The sequence below is a fragment of the Melanostigma gelatinosum genome, assembly GCF_949748355.1.
Source record: "Melanostigma gelatinosum genome assembly, chromosome: 2".
In the NCBI taxonomy this organism is placed as follows: domain Eukaryota; kingdom Metazoa; phylum Chordata; class Actinopteri; order Perciformes; family Zoarcidae; genus Melanostigma; species Melanostigma gelatinosum.
The window spans coordinates 22,807,478-22,828,582 of NC_136635.1; the positions used below are offsets into that span (position 1 = coordinate 22,807,478).

The 21,105-nt window shown below is 44.7% G+C and overlaps 1 protein-coding gene across 1 annotated transcript in view; it reads left to right on the forward strand.

The window, feature by feature from the left end:
• LOC306787041 (carbohydrate sulfotransferase 8-like) overlaps positions 1-19,686 on the forward strand; it is a gene marked incomplete at its 3' end in the record, with an annotated part of 143,013 nt that extends 123,327 nt beyond the window's left edge. The window contains exons 3-4 of the mRNA XM_079282041.1: positions 17,242-17,279; positions 18,562-19,686. Of these exons, the coding sequence (XP_079138167.1) occupies positions 17,242-17,279; positions 18,562-19,686 (1,163 nt within the window). The remainder of the gene's footprint in view (positions 1-17,241; positions 17,280-18,561) is intronic.
• Between the last annotated feature and the right edge of the window lie 1,419 nt (positions 19,687-21,105).

Sequence of the window (21,105 nt, forward strand, 5' to 3'; positions counted from 1 at the left end):
GAAAGGGAAATCTGTTTCATATTCAAAACATCGACCCCCAAACTCTTTGTGCTTCCATCTCGTGTCTCATTAAAGTTACTGTGAGGAACCTTTAACTTGTGAAACAATTTTACACTCAATCTGAGCTGCAGATTTTAGCGAGACCATGAGCGAGAACATTACGACATAGTTATTGTTAATGACGGTCAATTGTGCCACCGGGTCTGCTCGAAATCAGAGGAACTCATATGTTCATCAGCTACGAAGCTACGCTACGATTGGCCAGCCTTCGTTCAAGGGCGGGACTTAGCGAAGGGTCAATTACCCAGTTTAAATTGTAATCCTTTACAGGAGTTGTGCCTGAAAGAAGTAATCACATCCCCACAGGACTTTTCCCTCAGGTGGACACAGCTGTCAGAAAGTCCTGTTGTTGTTCTTTTTTTGGTTCCTTTCCATCACATCTGTCTCTCTTCTCTCCCTCAATGTATTTTTCAGAGAGCTTTGCTTTCTTCCTTTCTTTCCCTCATCTGATTTCCCTCTTCTTTTTTTCCTTCTCTGACAAGATATACGTTTGCCCTTCCACCCTCGTTCTCACACACACACACACACACACACACACACACACACACACACACACGCCTCGATGCACACATCCCCTTCTCTCCGTCTGTCCGTCTTATCTGGATCTCTACCAGCTCGGCAGTTCTGGCCCGTTGCATGCCCTCCCCGGGGGAACACAGCTGAACGGAGAGAAAAGAGTAGCACCACCTAAAGCCCAGCCTCCTTAGCCTTATCACACGCACACCACCAGAAATGTATGGAGTTATAAATGAGCACGAGTGTTCTTGCAACTTGACGAAATTGCAATTCTCGTGGGCGGGTTTCTCGGTGAATCGCAGTTTTATCAGCATCTGAAATTGCATTATTTTTTTCAACGACGTGCGCTTTTGAACGGAGCCATTTCAACAAACTGGCCTTGCAGAAATGTCACGGAGTATATCCTCCTTGTAAAGGTTTTTTAGTGAAGTGCTGCTTGGCAAATTCAGAAAGACCGTGGCAAGCAAGGTATCACGAAAAAGGTTTTACGCATTCAGTACCTGCAAATAAAGAGAGACTACAAGTATTTGTTAATGAACACATCTCGTTGTGAAAGAGCCTCTCATTGGATGACACTGAACTTGTTCATGGAAATAAAAAAGTTAAAAAGTGGCATACTATTTATACAAAGTATGATGTAGAATTGAGTATGTCGTGCGTTCACACTGCATAGTATGTGGAGTCTGTGCACATGAGAAAAGTCCGGGTGCGTACTAGACTAGTATGCAGCGTTAGCTTACTGGACGGACTCAACAGACTTAAAAATACATTGCGGCTCTTCAGACGTTTAAGAAATGAACCGCTGGATGAAATCATTACGAATGAACGGGAGTGACGTTGAGGTACAGTTAGGAGGAAAGGCGCCGGAGCGGGAAAATATTCAATTGAGTTGAAAAGTTGATTTGCAATTTGAAATAAACATTTTTATTGGTTCAACGGTAGCTCGGACCGGTAACATTACGATCGATACGGTCACGTGATGCAGAGAAGATGTGCTGCTTGAGAATACTTTAGTGCGGAAAGTCTGCTGGTAATGGCATACTTCACTGTTAATTTACTAGGAGGTATGCAGTACATACTGATTAGGTATTAAGTACGCAGTACATCTGCATACGATTTGGAACACAACCTCATTTGTTGGACTTTCGTCTCAATATAAAACTCATGGTGTTAAACTATCGCTGCAACTAACAGATTATTTTCTCGATTAATCGATTAGTTTTTACTCTGTAAAATGTCAGAACATGGTCAGTGTTTCTTAAAGCCCAAAATGACTTCCTCAAAAAATGTCACGCTTATGATTTTTGAATAATTTCCGAAAACATCATTGAGGAAATATTTGTTGTTTTTGTGAGTGGACAATAGCTGAACTGGACTTTCAAAAGTGTGACATTTGTCTATAGGAAAGCATTAATGAATATTTTCTTGGGATTAAAGTTTTTCCTGTACAAATACTACCTAATTACGTGGTACTTTATGGGGAACATCCGAGAATATGTAGTAACATTATGAGGAAATTACAGACCCATAAAATAAAGCATTGCTCTTTTGGGTTCAGAAGGAGGACAAGGAAATAATAATTTTCCATTCTGCAATAAAATGACAGTTACTTACTGCCAAGCATAAATAAAACATGCAATGCCATGCTCCCGGAGCCCAGTAAGTGATCTATCTTTTTTTTAAATCAGCTTGAATAGTCTTAATGGAGGCTTTGTTACTGCTTATCAAACGCAGTGCTTAACAAGGCATTACCACGGCTACAGCAATCATAGCAGACAATCTGCCCGCTATCAGGAGCCTGCAGGGCAAACACTTAACTCAAGTGTGTACTCCAAGCGTGAGCACAAGCAAACATACGCACGCACCTGTACGCTATACGCGCGCACACCGGGGCAGCAGCGGTGGGCGGTCCCTGGCGAGGCAGAAACACACTGATGGATAATGACAGGGAATGACAGGGTTTGACAGCAGGAGAGTGAGCTGAGTCACTCCGGGCACACAGGCAATGAATAAAAGAACGGGAGTGCTATCTAAATATCCCTCGCTGACTGGATTCCCTTTGATACCATACTATTCCTGCCGGTCTCCCTTGTAATCCTGCTCATTACTCTGCACTGTCCCTCTTATTGTGAGACTGGCAGGAGCAGCCGGCATGAGAGCAGAACGGGAGGGACAGAAACGCGTCATCACTGGCTCTCCTGGCAGCACAAAGAGGCTTTAAACAGCAGTTGTGCATTGTCTAGTTCAGGGGTGGGCACACTTTTTGGCTCGGGGGCCACATTGAGTTTTAAAATTTGACAGACGGGCCGGGCCAGTAGCAGATGAATGGAGTGTTTGTGTGAACTAATATAAATTACAAGTAAAATCCATGACCTAAAAAGTAACTTGCATTTAATTTCAGTGGGAACAGTGTTGTTGGTCACCCTTTTTAACCAGTGCGTCAACGTTTGGTGTCAGTTTGGTTGTGGCAATTCTCAGAACAGATCTGAGGTGTTCATCAGTTAACTGGGATCTTACACGGTATTTTTTTATTGCATAAATGCATATTTTATCATGCACTTACTTATCAAGCACTCATTTTTGACACAGAGTTTTTAGTGTAAAGGTTAATGACTGGTCTGTTTAGCAGTTTGATTCTTTGACGGGATCATACAAATATTTAACTGTCACATCTAAGATTATCAGAGCTGTGCTCTGTAAAGTCTTTCCTCGTCTCTCCTCCGAATACCCTTATTTTATTGGTTAAACTGCATCACGTGACATGATTTACAACGCATTGGTCTGTGTTTTTCCTGCACAGCTGCACAAAGTGCCGTAAATGCTGGAAAGGAGCGTGAATAACTCCGCTGTATAAAGCAAAGGCCACTGAAAACGGGTCCGTGACGAACCACCAGTTGAGAATCACTGGTCTGCAGGATCATGACGAGCGGTGAACAGCTGTTTGTGTGGCGTGTCTTCCGTCTCTTCCCGTTTCCTTCGCCTACATTCCCCTGGGTCCTAAGCCCCTCCCTGTACAGCTTCTTATCACCCTCTTTGCACCAACGTACATTTATAACAAATACCACGCATATTACGGTAATCAGCGTTGCATATGTGTCAAACTATCGGTGCATCTCCGGTCTGTCTTTGTTCATCCTGCATCGCTCTGTTCTGTTCTTTGATGTAACGTTACTGGAGCGACGGAGCCTCTCCCAGCTGTTAGCAGACCGTTGTGCTAGCGAGCGAGCTGTGCCCAGCATGCAGTTCGGTGGTGAAATTGTATAAATGTACAATTATTAGTGTTACAAATTGTTTGTGTCACAGACTGTTGTGTGCTGTGGTGTTTTTCTCTGTTAAAGAGCGTTAGTTGTGGGTTGTTAATTGTTGTGTTATAAAGTTATGACCATGACTCAATACATATAAGACAACTAGCGCTGACAGTGGCAAAGAATACGTTCAGCTGCCTGTTGAAAGCAGACAGCAGTTGTTTCAGCTATGCACCGGTATAATGGTGTGTGAAGAATTCATATCTTACCGGAAATAAAAAAAATGGTATACTGCCCAGCCCTAGTCTTTATTATAGTTTGGGCAATTTTGTACCAATATCTGAAGGGCCGGATTAAAAGGCCCAACGGGCCGTATCCGTAGTTTGCCTATGCCTGGTCTAGATGATTACTTGAGCATTCTTCTCTCATTGTAAACCTCTCTTTGGTCGACACCAGGCGGCAACCTCCGGATCTGACAAGTGAAGTCAATGCGGAAGTGTCCTAATGGCCATCAAGTGGCGACTGTTCCGGTTTAAAAAAGAAGTCAGATTGTATAGACGTCTGTGAGAAAATTACTCTACTTTTCACTTGATTTATTACCTCAGTAAACATTGTAAACATGAGTTTGTGGTCTCAATCTCTAGTTTCAAGTCTTCTGCAATACAGCATGTGTTCATTTTACAAATTATGATCCATTTAGAGTAAAATAGACCATAAAGCAGAGTATGTTTTAGGGCGCGGCTACCTTTTGATTGACAGGGTGCCTCTACTTCCCTCCTCCGCAGTTCAAATATGGTAACTTCTGTTCCCTGGTTGCAAAAAGCCAAGATGGCAATGGGAAAAATGCCAAACTCAAGGTCACAACACTGCAGTCCACAAACCAATGGGTGACATCACGACGAATACGTCCACTTCTTATATACAGTCTATCGCGACACGCAAGCTCTGCTGTATGAATAGGTCTCAGCGTCTCATCGGCAGCCACTATTGATCAAGTTGTACGAAGGCTCTAGTGCTGCTGAAATGTCTGTAATGTTTTTGTTGTTTTACTGTAGGAGCTGCGAGTCTGCTCTGTGAAAGGAAGCAATAAGAAAGTTCTGTGAAACCTGCCGGTCATGACACGTTACTGCTTTGGGATTTTGGTTAGTGCCGTTTTGACAGGCGATGAAAACTCGCCGTTTCACTTCTTGCATCGGCTGATAACAAGATTGGCCCTCTGAAAAAATATCAGTGTGAAAGCCGCCAGTCATATCATCCCATTGTCTTTTGGATGCGTCTGCCCCGCCGAGTTGGGCACCGTCAGCGAGCTTCCAGCTCTGGCCAGCACTGGCTTGTTGTTCACAAGGCCGCGGTTTGGCCGAATTCATCGTTTGCATTGCTCCGGTCTGCTCTCCCGGAGCCTCAGACACAAACAGCTCTGACAAAAAAAGGCCAGATGTCTAGTTTGTCTGATTAACCCACTACTTCTTTGGCTAGACAACTAGTGAAATCTATTCCGGGAATCTGACTTCCATTGTCTCCCCCCCCCCCCCCCCCCCATTCCAACCGGATGCGTTAAATGTTCTCCACATCGGTGTCACATTGACACGTAAATGCTATTCCAATTATTCTGCACCTTCTCTGCTAGCTGTCAAATTACCAGCGCTGGGAGCGGAGCATGGCCCTCGCTGCATCTCTCTGCCATTTTCCCTGACAGGGAGAAGAAAGGAGCCGGAGATAGCAGAACGAGGGAGGGCTCGGGGCTCAATGAGCACTTTAAATGCTGGAGTCAGGTAATCAGACAGACTCGGTGAGACTAGAGGAGAACTGTGGGATTGAAGACTTTTTAGCCTCGGATGGTTTTCACATGATTTTCCAGGCAAGACTGTATTTTACGAATACCTGACCAGGTGTTTCACATAGGACAAAAGAAAAAAAAGGGTTGCAAAATGAATTCATGCTTCCCAAAAAACAGGTTTTGTTTCGCGTTTTTAAAACAGCGGGCTGCAATAAGCAGCATGTGGCTGCTAACATTGGTTCCATTGACAGGCAAAGCAAATCAGAGTGCAAAATGTCTTCGGGGAGAAAAAAGCAGAAAACCTGTGAGATTGCAGAATTTTGCAGCAGATTTCAAATATTTCTGGTCATATTAACAGTCAGTATTGTCAGGTTGATGTTTTTTTCCCCACAATAAGCAGAGGAACGGGCTGGCAGTCAGCAGCGTGTACGCTTCAGCAAAAACAAAACTGTTTCTAAAATGACACCTCAGGTCTAGGGACCTTGGGGCAACAGCCACCTGACATGTGTACGAGTTATTTCAGGCATAAGGGAGTGTCAGTCAATGCGACAGCCCTTTGCAGAAATCAAACACACACACCTCTCATTAGCACAGAGCTGTAGAGGGGTTGAGTAAGTGCTGCTGTGTTCAGACGTTCTCACTTCACTGCCTGTCAGAGCCCTGTGGGATGAGAGGCTTCTGTAAAGTCAAATAACAAAAGTGTCTGAGAAGGAAACGTTTACAGATTTATATTTTTATTTTATATTTCCAGCGTTATTAGCAGAGCTGAAGACACCTGCCGCAGTCACAGGAGTTGTAATGGCACAGATTGTTGTAGGTGTGTTGCAGTGTTTACTGTTATGTGCTATTTTTATCGTTTCGCTGGTTATCCAGAACGGAGCAGAGCGCACACTCACAAGGCGAGCGGAAATTATAGTTTGGAAACTGGAGGCCAGAGGTCATGAGCAGGAGAGTGGGGCAGAGTGGAAGGGAGAGAAGAGATAAGACACTTAGGGGAGGATGGGATAAAAGAATCGTCATCTGGAGTTGGTGGGGTAATGATAATGGAGGGAATGCAGGGGAAAACAGAGGTGAGACCGGAGGTGAGCGAGAGGAAAACAGGAAAGTGCTTAAAGCTAATAAGGAGTTGATGTGCAGGCCTGGAATGGTCCTGTTTGTGCGGAGGGTTGGAGCCCAGAGGTGAGCTAGCAGCCATGTTAAGAATGCAAGACGTCACGGCCACTCACTGACAAGACAAATAAGGATGCTCGCAGGAGAGTACGTCCGGCTCTTCCCAACTCACGGGGCTCTTCTCGTTTCTCGATTTTTGTGCCTACTCGCCTTCTCCGGCATGGGACCCGGAAAAGGATCTCAGGGCTCCGTCATGAAGGAAGTCCCAATTCCTTAAAATGTGTCTCGCAGAGCGAGGAAGGCTTGCCGAAAGAGCTTTAAGGAGAGTAGACCGGTGTATCCTCTTTTCGACATCCGTGTCGAGTAAGTGACACACATCTGGAATAATCTCATGAGCATGGCCGGAGCAGGACTCATAAATTGCAGTTATTCAAGATGATCAAATGCGTGATCAAACTTTCTGCATTCACCTTCTGTGTCGCGCCTCAGAAGGAAATGTTCTAAACGCATTCCTTCGTGACATTTCACCTTGATATCACGGATGTCTTCATCTTGAATGTAGGCTGCATCCAATTCAGGTGCTATAATCGTGACATGTTTACAAGTGCAAACAGCAGCTAACGTCAAATTAGTATATCAACCAGAACATTCAGCACTAATTTGCTGTATTTCATGTTGTCATGTAGTGTGCAATTGCCCACCAGGTAGTCTGCAAATGTCATACCAAGAGAAGGAAAATAATACTTTGTAGTGACAGATAGGAATGAGTGTTGAATGAGTCAGTCAGTCATATATATATATATATATATATATATATATATATATATAATACTTCACTCTTTATTTTGTAGTGCTTTCCTCAGACATTTGTCGTGCTTCACGACTGATGTTTATATTTTAGATGCAAGTTATATATACACACGATATACATATATATATACATATATACATATATATATACATATATATATACACACACACATATATACATATATACACATACATATATATACACATACATATACACATATATATATATATATATACATATATATATATATACACATACATATATATACACATACATATATATACACATACATATATATACATATATATATACATATATATATATATACACATATATATACACATATATATACACATATATATACACATATATATATATACACATATATATACACATATATACACATATATATACACTTATATACACACATATATATATATATATATATATATACACATACATACATACATACATATATATATATATATACATACATACATACATACATATATATATATATACACATATATATACACACATACAGCTTGCGTCTCCCATGGGTGGGACTAAGACGGGAGGAGAGGAGGCAAGGACAGGACTGGAGGAAGTAGAAACTGGGAAATGTGAAAGGCCGATAATATGCGTTTGCTTATGACAGCTCATCAATCTCAGCTATTTACACGTCAGCGTTTCACAACCGCAATCATCTATTTGTGTGAGCTGGATTAGAGGGTTGCATGTCATTTTTAGAAGCTCTATGTGTGTTATCTCAGAGGATTGTTCATACAGGATTACGGAACCTTGTGATTTCACTCTCTCTAAATGAGCGCAGCCACTAAAAAAAACACACACAACAAACCAAAAAGTCATTGCTAAACCGCAGGGGAGACGCTGCGGCTCCTTATTACTGAGATGATAGTTGTTCAGTTTGTCAAAGTGTCTGCTAGCTGCCAAAAAGGTATCACGGTGAATGTCATTCACAACTCCAGAACACCATTGTTTCGTTTTGTTTTTCTCAAATTAAAAAGGCAATTTGCTTCTTAAGAAAGTTAACTTTCGAAACTCATTAAAATTGTCGGTGGGTACAATTTTTACTGTGTCGGAATTCTGTATGTCTCTTTATTAAAAGTATATGACTGGTCATAATGAAATACACCGTGAGCAAAAAGATAATATAGGCCAGGATGCTTCAGTGATTTGTCAAAACTACAGAGATTCTCATCGGCTTTCTCATAATTACCACCATATTTTATTGAATGGTAAATGGACTGTACTTGTATAGCGCCTTTAGTCATCCGACCACTCAACGCTCTTTAACACTACATGTCATTCTCCCATTCACACACTAATGGTCGGGGCGACCATGCAAGGTACCACCTGCCCATCAGGACTATCCAACATTTACACCCATTCATACACCAAAAGCAACTTTGGGTTAAGTGTCTTGCCCAAGGACACAACAACACGGACTAGCGGAGCCGGGGATCGAACCGCCGATCTTCTGATTGAAGGACAACCCTGATCTACCAGTGAGACAGTCGCCCTAAAGGCTTGATTTATTTCCTTTCTTCACTGAACACAAACTCCATCTTCCTCCTTTCAGTAGCAGTTCGGCAACAAACGTCGAGCCTCACACGACTGTGTCCGAACAAACAATAACCGTATCAATTATTGTTGTTCACAATTATTATCGTTTCATGAATTAGAGGAATATGGGTAGCGATAGACCGGCTCAGAGTGCAGACGCTTTGGTATTCAGACGAGGTCCCCGTGCTTTACTCACATGTCTGGACTCATCAGTCGCTGCTGTAAACGGCGGTGCTCTGACAGGGAAAACAAGGGGCTGTGTAGGTGGACGTGGAGCTAACTCAAAAGAAAGGCCCGGGTAAACAGTGACAGGGCCAATTCCAGTTCCCACTCTCACAGCAAATAGAGGAGATCAGGGGAGCACGGTGGCTTAACGAAGACGCAGAACAGCATCTGATCGCGGCACGCCAGTGTACCAACAGGTCGCAATAAAAAGAGATTTGCCGTTGACTTTGATCTAGAAGAAATAAAGAATTAGAGGGGGGGCAACTAATTTATTGTGTCCTAAAGCCAGTGCACTACGCCTTAAATTACTTTGTAAAAAAGAAGAAGAAAGCACAACGGCTCAAGTAAAAGCAGAGAGGTCACTTTCAAATCAAAGACAAAATATGGTGGATAACGAAAATGTAGTTTTTCTACCCGTTTTAGCTAATTCCGGTCAAATCCAATAGTCTAAACGCAGACCCTCATTTCAGCACCGGCAGCTGTCCACGGCCCGACAGTGTAAGGAGTCAGCCGGTGTGTCCACGCCACAGTAGAGCGAGGAGCAGTCAGTCACAGTTGCTATCGATAGGAGTGGGCAGCGCAATCAGGGGGACAACTGGATGTCATTCGTGTGTTTCATTTCAGTCATCTGAACACTTTGTGGAGCAGAGTAGACGGAGGACACGGCCCTGGGTGCGCTGGTGTTGATGACTGGGAGGGGGCGAGTGTGTTGTCAATCCTTACTGGTCTGTTGCTGAAACCTACAATAATTGACTTGGAGCTCGGAAATCGATGAAGAGCAGTCTGGCGTGGTTACTGTGACTGTCTTGGTCTTACAGGAGTGATTGCACTTCGAGTCAATTCTAATTATACAGCCCAATATCACAAATTTGCCTCAGGAGACTTTACGATCCGTACAGCGTGCGACACCCTCTACCCTTAGACAGTCAAAAAACAAATCTCAATGATTCAGGAGTCAGCATGCAACTCTCCTGATTAACCACAAACAGCGAGTGGAGGCTAAAGAGGCCGTTCAACTGTAACGTCGAAGCGTTTTCAATTTGCTCCTGCTCTGATTCGCACCTCGAGGCTCATGGGTATTGTAGCGTTTCGGCCCGTCCGCCACACCACAATAAAAGGACAATGCATGATTTCTCATAAAATAACATGAGGGTGATCACTCTGAGGAGGGCACTGGCCTAAATGTTTGTGCATGTTACACAAATATATGAAGAGAGAGACTCATCTGAAGTGCCAATATAGCTTGAGTAGATTCCTGAAACATGGCCAATAAAGAACCACTTGGTTTTGGGCCCAATTAATCCTGTGGAGGGTCAGATTTGGGATTATGGTATAAATACAGTAAACGTCATGGAACTCTCTTTTTCACAGTCTCCATCCTTCTATTTCACTGCCTACTTCGTTCACACAGTTGTCCGAAAAGTTGGTGAGAGCCGCGCCTCTCTTCCCAGTGTGTCTATAGATACATGAAAGCGCATCGCTCCTCTCATGTCATCAGCGGCTGTTTATCTAGCGGTGCCTGTAAATTCCAGGACAACATACAGCAGCTCCCTCCGCCTGCAGAAAATGTCAGGCTTTTATCCAGAAAACGACTTTACAAACTCTCCGCTCGCTGCTTGCACTTTTTCGGGATCCCACTGGCCTGCCCTTGTCACTGGCAAAGACTGAGGGAGTGGTTCACACACGGGGCAGCACTGCAGTGTGTACTCGCCGAGGTCAAGAGCTCTGCAGCATCTGAATAAGATATGTGCCAATTAAAGCCTCCTGCACCTCGTCTCGGCCGGGATAATTCACTTAACCCCGGGCTCGCAGCTGACAGGTAGCATTTGTTTACACGTCGCTCCTCATGCAAGCTGCCAGGCCCCGTCCTCTACGCGGTATCAAAACAAGCCAACTCCCACCACATGCTCTCTCTCTCTCTCTCTCTCTCTCTCTCTCTCTCTCTCTCTCTCTCTCTCTCTCTCTCTCTCTCTCTCTCTCTCTCTCTCTCTCTCTCTCTCTCTCTCTCTCTCTCTCTCTCTCTCTCTCTCTCTCTCTCTCTCTCTTCTCTCTCTCTCTCTGTTTCCATGGAAATCTGCTGTGAGAAGTCTGTGCATCTCCTAACCTTGAACGTACCAGGGTAGCGTCGGCTGTGAGAATGTATTCTTGTCAAAATGAATTGTCGGTGTTGTCACAGTTAATTATTTCCCCTCCTGCTGGGTTCAGCGCCCGGCGTTCCCAGCAGGAGGAAAGAATTTGAAGATGGAACAGAAAAAGAAGCCCAAGATTGGTGCAAATTAAAATATGAGGCGGATTATTACAGCCTACGTTATTGCCTCACGGAAGCAGTTTCTCTCCATCATTAAATGCACTTTCCCTTTTTTATTACTATACGGCCATTTAAAGGGGAAAAAAAACCATTACCTCAGTTTCATCATTTTATCTTTTCTGCAAATCGCCTTTCGAACAATATTTTTAATTATATCCTAACTAAAACATTTAATCCAGTTAATATACACACCGCTTCGTAATGTAACATCCTTAACCAATACACAAACTCATACGCGGGAGTGGTGTTATGATGAAAGTGACGATGCATGAGCAGAGCAGCTGCGCTGCCTCAGAGCAGGGAAGAGGAATGCTCTGAAAACAGCGCAATCGTGTTAATGCACCAGCCGTCTCCTACAGTGCCCAGTATTTCATCTCACCGGATGTTGATACAGTCTTTGTATGCCTGGCCTGAGCTAAGCAACAGACAATTACGAGCCAAAAGCATGTGTTATTTATGGTGCATTGATTTAACGTGGCCAGTGATTGGAAGTAGCGCGCTCAGTTTCATTTGAATTCAAACTAATGATCCCTGGCGACTTACTAGTCTTCCCAACATTTGACCTTATGTGGGGGAGCCTACACACATGGTGTTGTGGACCCGAATGTAATATATAGATTTCACTAATAACTCTATCCTGGTGTGCACCCTCGGAGGGGTCAATGTCATGATGGGGTTTGTTTGGGGGGGGGGGGGGCCGCAAATAGGTTAATACACACCTCTGGTAACACCTCACGTCCTCACACAGTAACAGTCAACTACTCGCACCCTCTTTCACTGCATCAATGTACTATACAAGTCATGGTACCACTTCAACACGGGTAGCTTCATTACCTACAATGTAAAAGGAGCACAATCATCTCTGGCCTTTACTGATGAGCACAAGCAACTAAAGCCACATTGACAAAGTCCAAAGGAATCAAACTTACTCCATGAAGTCTGTAATTAATTTCACCCTGTGCTTGAAACCAACACAGACTAATAAGGTGTCAACAGGACACAGAGCAGGAAACAGAAATGTCAAATGAATACACGAGGTATCACCACGCACCAACAATGAATTGGTTTTGTGATCCGGCCTGAGAAGAAAACCTTTCAGCTGTGACGCTTTACGACCTTTAGGTGGCATGTCTTCTGATGCCAGTTGCTTGCTCGCGGCCATGCGCTAGATAATATTATCTAAATATATTTGTTATTATTACTATGAAGCTATATCGATGTGATTATGTCAGCAGCATTCTAATTTTGTATTCGGTCAAGGTGGAGCTAATTTGAGTATCATATTTAATAAGATGATCATATGTTTCTGATGCATGATGTTAATCTGCCATGTAAGTAGTGATTATAACAGTCAGATGAATGTAGCCGGGTTAAAAAGTGCTTTAGTTCCTTGGGAAATTAAGTGGAGTAAAGGTACAAACCAGCACGAAACGAAGTACTTAAGTAAAGTACAAGTACCTAAAGATTGTGGGGGAACCTGTAGCTTTGGGCTTAGGATGCTGACCACGAACCCCAATGTTGGACCGTTATATCACTATCTCATTTCCTGTCATCCCTCTGCTGTAATAAAATGCCGAAGACATTCTGAAAGTACAGTACTTGAGTAAGTAAGCACTTGTACGTCGTTCCCATCCACCACCGGGCACTGGACGTAAATAGTGATGTGCAGAATTGTCCAATGTTGACTTACTTCCTCAGCTCCTGGGCTGAAGTCATGACCCTGTGGAACTGACTCCTTGGGGCTCTTGATTGGACAGCAGTCATTTGCAGCGTTTCACACGTAGTACGTAAAACCTGAATGAATCAAATTAGAGCACAGGCCTGGAGGCATTAATCTCTTCTAATGTTAAATCCTACTGATTGATTCTGGTGTGGCGCCATGGTTCCTATTGCTGAAACAAGTGGGAACGACGTGCTTCTCCGTGTCAGGTCGGTTGTTTTCGTTCACAGGACATCGTAATTGCTCGGATTTAAGATGTGCTGTTGATTCATTCTCGGCCAAACCGCTGCTTTGAGCTGTGGACACTTAAGAATTCCTTACAGCTTCAAACACAAGACAGCCCTCAGATGATTATACACAGATTTCAGATCGCCCGTGTGTGGTCTTCAGAGAGCGTCTGCGAGCACCCCTTCATTCTCGATTCCTCCCCCATCGCCTCCTCCTCCCCAGCACCTGCTCTCTCCGTCCGAGTCCTGGAGGATTCCAGCGCTGACTGAATCGTTGTTTTATCGCCACAACAAGTTAAAACATCAATGGAGGCAGAGCTTAAAACCTAATACCTCTGTTCTCTCCTCTGATAAACCACCCCGGCGTGCCAGAGCCCTCTATTCCCACACAGAGTCAAGTGGAGGAGGAGCGTGTGGTTTTGTTGGGTAGAGAGGGGAGTGCAGCTGGTTGGGGTCACGGCGGCTCGGTGTGCTGAATGACTAATGGAAGCTTTATGGCGGTGCAGCACTCGTTTGAATCCTGGGCTGGAGGAGGACACGCCTCGTCTGGCTTCCGGCTCCCCTCCTGGCCCCCCAGTCTCCGGTTAGAACCAGGCATTTAACGAGTTCTCCCCGCAACACAAGGGCCACAATCCTTCACGTAATAAGCTCATTATTTCACATTGTTTTTGTCCTTTGCTCCTTCTCGGCGGCGGTGGCAGGGAAGAGGGTGTTTGATGTGTTTCTCTGTCAGAGAGGGTCTTTGAGAGGGAAGGATGATAATGGATCCGCTAATGATGTGGCCCTTGCTTACATGGTTCCTTGCGGTGACGCTGGGTCGTCTGCATGAATATTCAGAGGCTCCGTCCCGGATAGAGAGGTGGCAATCGAGGTTACTTTGGAGGACAAACAGGGGGTGCTTTCAAATCGGCTTCAGTCATCAGCAAAATGACAGCGAGGTACCTTAGCATCAGAGCGGAACTGTTCAGAGGCCCTCTTTGAAACTACGGTTTGAGAAGTGGGTTTTTATTTTCGTACGAGTTTACCAGATCCCTTTAGAGCGTCTGAAAGAAGACACCAGAGTTTGACATTAAGTGTCTGGGGATGAAAACAGCTTCAGCTTTATTGGTTGACTGTTTTCTTGCCATTACCCAATTCCCCCCTTTGGTGCATTTATCCTGAAACGCTCCATTAGTGCTGCAGAGAATCCGTTTTTGTGTGAATGCTACAGTATGAAGGGCTGCACCTAACGGTTATTTTCATTGTCAATTATTTTCTTGATTAATAGACGAGTCATAGATTAGTCTATAAAATGACACCGTCAAATATCTTTTTTTATTATCATAGAGTAAAGAATTCCTATGAAAGAGGCTAGGATCACAGAATTACGACTTTGTTTTCTGAAAAGAAACTGATTAAACGAGTATCTAAATATTTGGCAACTAATTTAATAGTTGATAACGAACTGATTAATCATTGCAGCTCTATATAGTATACAGTAACCACACATCAGTATACAGTATGAACCTCTAATGCCTCTCAACCAACTTCCAAATTACACCTTGCAAGAAGCATGATGACGCACTATGAGATTATATACAAAAGGAGCTTCCGTAAAGACGTGGGTTTATTCCGTACCAACTACATCTCTATGTGGAACCACGCCGACCAATATTCTGCATCTTACAGGAAGAAACCTCCGTGCAGCAGTAAAAATCAATAGCAGAGTTATACTGAGTGGAATTGACTGAGTGTGAAATTGCAATCAAACGGCAACCATTACCCTCGCCCAAATAGATACTACAGAGATAAATGATGTTTACAAATCCCCCCCTGAAACTCTGTTTACACTGTTATGTTACTTGTTTCAGTTGTGCTCTTATCATGGAAAAATGTTCCTCTCGTGAAATGTAATTTTGGCTCCCTACTTGAGAGAGCGATGCATTTTCAGAGCCAGAATTCGCTCATTGTTTGCGAGCGATGGTTCAGCAGAGATTTATCAAATCAAGAGGAGACATGTCAGATTCTAAACAACTTCAACAAATTGCTGAACGGGACCACCGAGTATCCAATGTGCTCAGTTCAATGCCGATTTGACCTTGTTTCCTGTTTCTCAAAACCTTTGCAGAACGAACGCTAGAAATAAATGTTGAATATCTAACCAAATACATGTTTTCCAGTCCTGAATTCTGTCAGTGGTTCAGCAGACTGGCACAATAATGGGTTTCAAATGCTGCCTGAAGGTGCGACATGGAATGGGAAAGTGCGAAAATGATGACACCAACAGCTGTGACAAACCTGTAACAACAGTCAGACGAAACACCTCCTGGAAGGAACAATTAAACCGTTGGAGATTTCAATTACTACCTCAATGGGCTTTTCGAGATCAATAACCGAGCGTGTATCTTGACTCGGCGGTCATGGCCATGGGGGGGGGGGGGGGGGGCTCGTACCTCACCATCAGTTTAGAGCAGCGGACGCCGTTGCTGTTGTGGACGCGTTTCCCTGGCGATGGCACCTGTGTGTGTTGGGATGAATAATAATTTAGTTTCCCCTGTGATGCTGTAAACTGATGGTGAGGTATCAAAAGATGCTCATCCTACATGACCTTTCATTAGGGGTTATGAGATCAAATAAGCACAGCGGCACCCAGACAAGATTACAAAATGTCACGCGCCGCCTCCTTGGCCCGTGCCCGTTCGTATTTTCCTTCCTCCGCTTCTTAAGCCGGTGTGTCGTTCAGGGAGAATGAAGACGAGGAAAGGATTCAACGCGCTGAGCCGGGCGGCGAACGCCGGGCTCTCCGGAGCATGCTACTCTAAATCAACACTGCATCTGGGTAACGCGTTTTATTCCCTCCCAACCGAGGCGTGTTTAAGTGCGAGATGGGGCTCTGCAGATCTCATCACTTAGGAAAGGTTGTGGCCCGCATCTACAGCCCCCACCGGCATCCCCCCTCGTGCAGGTTCCTATCACTTCCACCCTCAAATTGGAAGTGACAGGCCACTCAAGCAGAGGTGTCTTCTCTTGCCCCCCCCTCCGATCAGCAGCCATGCAGCTCCACTCAGAGCTGTCAGCCTGATTATATATCAGGAGGATGGAGAGGAGGGAAAGGTGGGGGGACCTTAGGAAAGGAGCTGTCCAGCTGGAGACAGACCGCTAAACACGTCGTCTGTCCGGCTGCCGCACATCTGCCAATGCACGTACCACCTGTCCCCGAGACTGCCACAAAACCAATCTGTACGTCTCCATCACTCTCCTGCGGTCCTCGAGAAACTCAGCAGACCTCTTCCCTCAGTCTTTCCTCTGGCTTTGCAAAACTACAACTCTGGTTCTCTTTGCTGGCTTCTGTCTGTCTTGCTCCCTTTCTTCTTTTTTTTTTTCTTCCACTGTCTCATCCTCAGTGCTTGCTACAGGGAGCGCAACTCATTTACCAACTTTTCATGCTTGTGCCAGCTCATTACACAGATACCTGTCGTCCCTCGGTTAGACTAGTAGAGCGGCGGTGGTTTTCCTGGGGATCAAAAGTAGTCCGCTAAGTGATAGGAAGCGTTCAATTATTGGGAGCCTCTGATGTGTCGAAGGCGCATAACTCTCATATGCAAGGACAGGGGAAAAAATAAACATGTTTACTTAAAGGCTGATTTCTGTGTCTCTTTTCTCTCTCTCTCCCCAGGCGTGAAGCTTAGAAGCACTCCACGGCAGTCCAGAGAGGTACGTGTTTACTCCGTTTCTCCCAAAACATAGATCCCAACTGTTATCTACTGCTGAAAAAAAGGGTGGTGGGGGGGGGGGGGGGGGGGGTTGTCAGCCTTGTTCCTCTCAGCGTACAGAGTAAACGGTCCCAGTCGAATCAGGCCTCGGTTCCTCACGGCGTGATCACACCTTACTTCTTCCACAGTAGAAGATTCCTTTCTTGTATTCACCTTTCTGGTTAGTTTGCATCCATTTCGGATGAATGGCGAACCAGCATTTATAAACACACAAGTCGAACGGATTTATAGGAGGCACATTTTTTCCATAAGGGTTTTTGAAACATCATTTGTGGACATGCAAATTTAGCATTTTGAAGCCAGCTCCTGTGTTTTTGGACGGTAATTTGCTCAAGAATGGAATTGTTCTGATGTGCCCGAGCAAACCTCAATCAAGCAAAAACGGCAGAGGGTGAAATGTGTCCTTAATTGCCACAAATTAGCATTACAAAGTCACGGATAGCTTCAAGGTTCAGATGAGATCAGAGGAGAGAGAGAGCCACATCGTGTTTGACTCCGAGCCGATCCGGGAACTAGGTTTCTATGTCGGCGCTGGCAGTGCTGTGTCTGCTCTCGGCTGACCCCCCGCTCGCTCATCTCTGCTGTGATCGGCGGCACCAATGAGAGACCTGCATCGGCGCGAACCCCCGACGAACGTGACGTCTGGCGTGTTAGGTTGCTGCTCCGTGCTCGCCTTGCACATTAAAAACAGACAGGGAGGAGCCTCCACCTCCTTTTTTCTCTCCCCCACCTTCCCTTCCAGATGCCCCTGCAGAGGAAAGAATATGGCCAGGAGGGGGGATGAGCCAAGATTCATGATGGTCTCATCACCTTGACTGTTGTAAAATTAAAATTATACATCCAGTCCATTGGCTTTATGATGCCATTATGGCGTTTAATTGAAATAAAATGTCAAAATGCATAATGGCCTTGGGCATCATCTGATGGTAATCAGGCAGTAGATGATTCTAATTTACATTTCCCATTAGGTGTTCATAAGACATTTCTTTGGTATTGCATACCAGTTTATTGATAGGTCGTGGAAGGTATTGGGAAGTGTGTGACATTTACCTGTAACAAAGTTAGACCTTTGTTTGAGGTGTGGTGAAACAGCACCATCAAGTGGCCTGTGTGAATAGTGAAGACAGTACGAGGTGTTCAATGTGGCTGCTTCTGATAATTCAGCCCACATTCACCACCAAGTAGTAATCCTGTGTTCTTGCTTCTTGTTCTTTGTTATACAGACTCTTTCCACGCAGGGCAGAGAGAGGGTCAAATCTGACAATTATCAGGACCAAGCCGAAGCCATCTTGTCCAGCCCGATCCCTCCGATGCAGTTCCCGCACTTTGAGGAGAGTAAACAGATGCCCACCCCTGGGTCCCAGGAGCAGAGCAGACAGGCGTCCTCCCCACGCGAACTGCTGAAAACAAGTCCCCCAGTCCGCCACTCCAACAATAATGATTCCTCTTCTTCTACGTCCTCCTCCTTGGCTGTCTCCCCTTCTGCCTCTGGCTCCTTCATCCCCGACGGGTGGAAAAATCTCGGTGACATTCAGATAGCACGGCGGCAACTGATGAAGGAGATGTGCGCCAAGTACAAAAGCAGCATCACCAAGACCGTCACGGCTTATCACTTGAGAAACTTCTTCGTGGAGGACAAGTACAAGTTGATCTACTGCCAGGTGCCCAAGGCGGGCTGCTCCAACTGGAAGAGGACCCTGATCGTGCTGTCGGGCCTGGCCCCCGACGCTCAGAGCATTCAGCACAACAAGGCCCACGATATCCACTTTGTCAGGGAGCTTCACACCTTCGACCAAAAGGAAATCATGCACCGTCTGGAGACCTACACCAAAGTCATGTTCGTCCGAGAGCCCATGGAGAGAATGGTGTCGGCTTACAGGGACAAGCTTGAGAATCCTAACAAATACTACCACAAGACGTTCGGAAAACCCATCATCTCAAAGTACAGGGCGAACCCGTCCCCAGAGGCCCTGGAGACGGGCGACGGGGTCACGTTCAAGGAGTTCGTCCAGTACATGCTGGATGTCCACCGGCCCATAGGAATAGACATCCACTGGGACCAGGCGAACAACCTCTGCAGCCCTTGTCTCATAGACTACAACTACATCGGAAAGTTCGAGAACATGGAGGAGGAGTCCAACTTTCTCCTGCGATTGATTGGCGCTCCGCCCAACGTCACGCTGCCCAGTTTTAAAGACAGGAACCCGGACGACAAGAGAACCTCTGTGAACATCACAGAAAAATACTTTTCACAGGTCAGCACGCTGGAGAGACAGCGAATCTATGACTTCTACTACACGGACTACCTGATGTTCAACTACACCAAGCCTTTCAAGGATTTATATTGACCGACTCCGATCAACTCTTGAAACACAAGTCACATTCCACGTCTGCATCGCTACCATGACAGAAATTTTGACATAAAGAGACTATAATCACATGCTCACATGGATTTGCCTCGAAGCAGAGACATCGGCGAGACTAAACAGTCTTCTTGATTCCGCAAAAGCTGCTTTTTTATGCATAGATTTCTACCAGATTATCTTCATTTTCAAACAACTACTGTATGTGATAAATATATATCAGATACTCTAAATTGTCCTAAAATCAAAGTTATTTATTCACTACTAGCACATGGTGAGGTTGAAATTATAAATGTGCTTCTTAAAAAAAGAAGTTTATTATTGTTCAGCAGGCTTTAAATCATGCCTTACTGTGAGTCAAATGGGATTTGGACAGTGGCAGCTGGTGGAAAATGTTCTAGGTAGGGCCATCCTATCAATTTCAGCAAACATCCCAATATGATTTAATGCAAAAAAAATTTAAGACGAAAACGTCAAACACGCATTATTACTTGGCAGTTCAATATTTAACATGTATTCCAACACGAAAAAAATCAGTAAATAACACTTCTATAATATAATATAATATAACATAACATGTTCATTTATTGAGATGCCCCTATGAACCTTGTTATAGGAGGTAAAGATCAGGAGAAGTAAACATGAAGTGTAATTATGAATACTGATGTTAAATTAAGCTATGATGAGTTCACTGTTAATTTAACATCTCTATTACATGTTGATGCCTCCATGACCAAGTTAAGCAGATGAGACTGAGGACAACTATGTAGAAGAAAAGATGTTCACTTTGTCTAATATGTAGCTTGACAGAGTTCTCATGTGTGTTCTGGTGTACTCATGTTTCCTTACCTCCTCATCCCTCACTCCCTACCCTGGTGTTCTCATGTTTCCTTACCTCCTCATCCCTCACTCCCTACCCTGGTGTTCTCATGTTTCCTTGCCTCCTCATCCCTCACTCCCTACCCTGGTGTTCTCATGTTTCCTTACCTCCTCATCCCTCACTCCCTACCCTGGTGTTCTCATGTTTCCTTACCTCCTCATCCCTCACTCCCGTAACTGTCCGTGCTGGATCCGTCCCCGTTGTTTTAAAAAGCTAAATAAATTATTAGCATGACGTCATCCAGCTAGCCAAACCTGTCTGGTGTACAGCTATACAGAAGCTTCGCATGTACTGCTTCCCTTTCCCGCGAGTCTGCTTGTGAGGTCAGGCTGATCTGATATCAGCTCTTTGGCTGCAGAATCTCCGCCAAAGTTCTCCTCTCAAACGGGACTTGGAGGAGTGCTCGCCTGTAGAGACTTCTCCTGACGAGAACGCGCAGCTATGGGCCAGATCGTTCTGGCCCATAGCTGAATCTATTTGAGGGCGCTGATTGGCTCAATTGTATGTCACTCATTTATATCTTG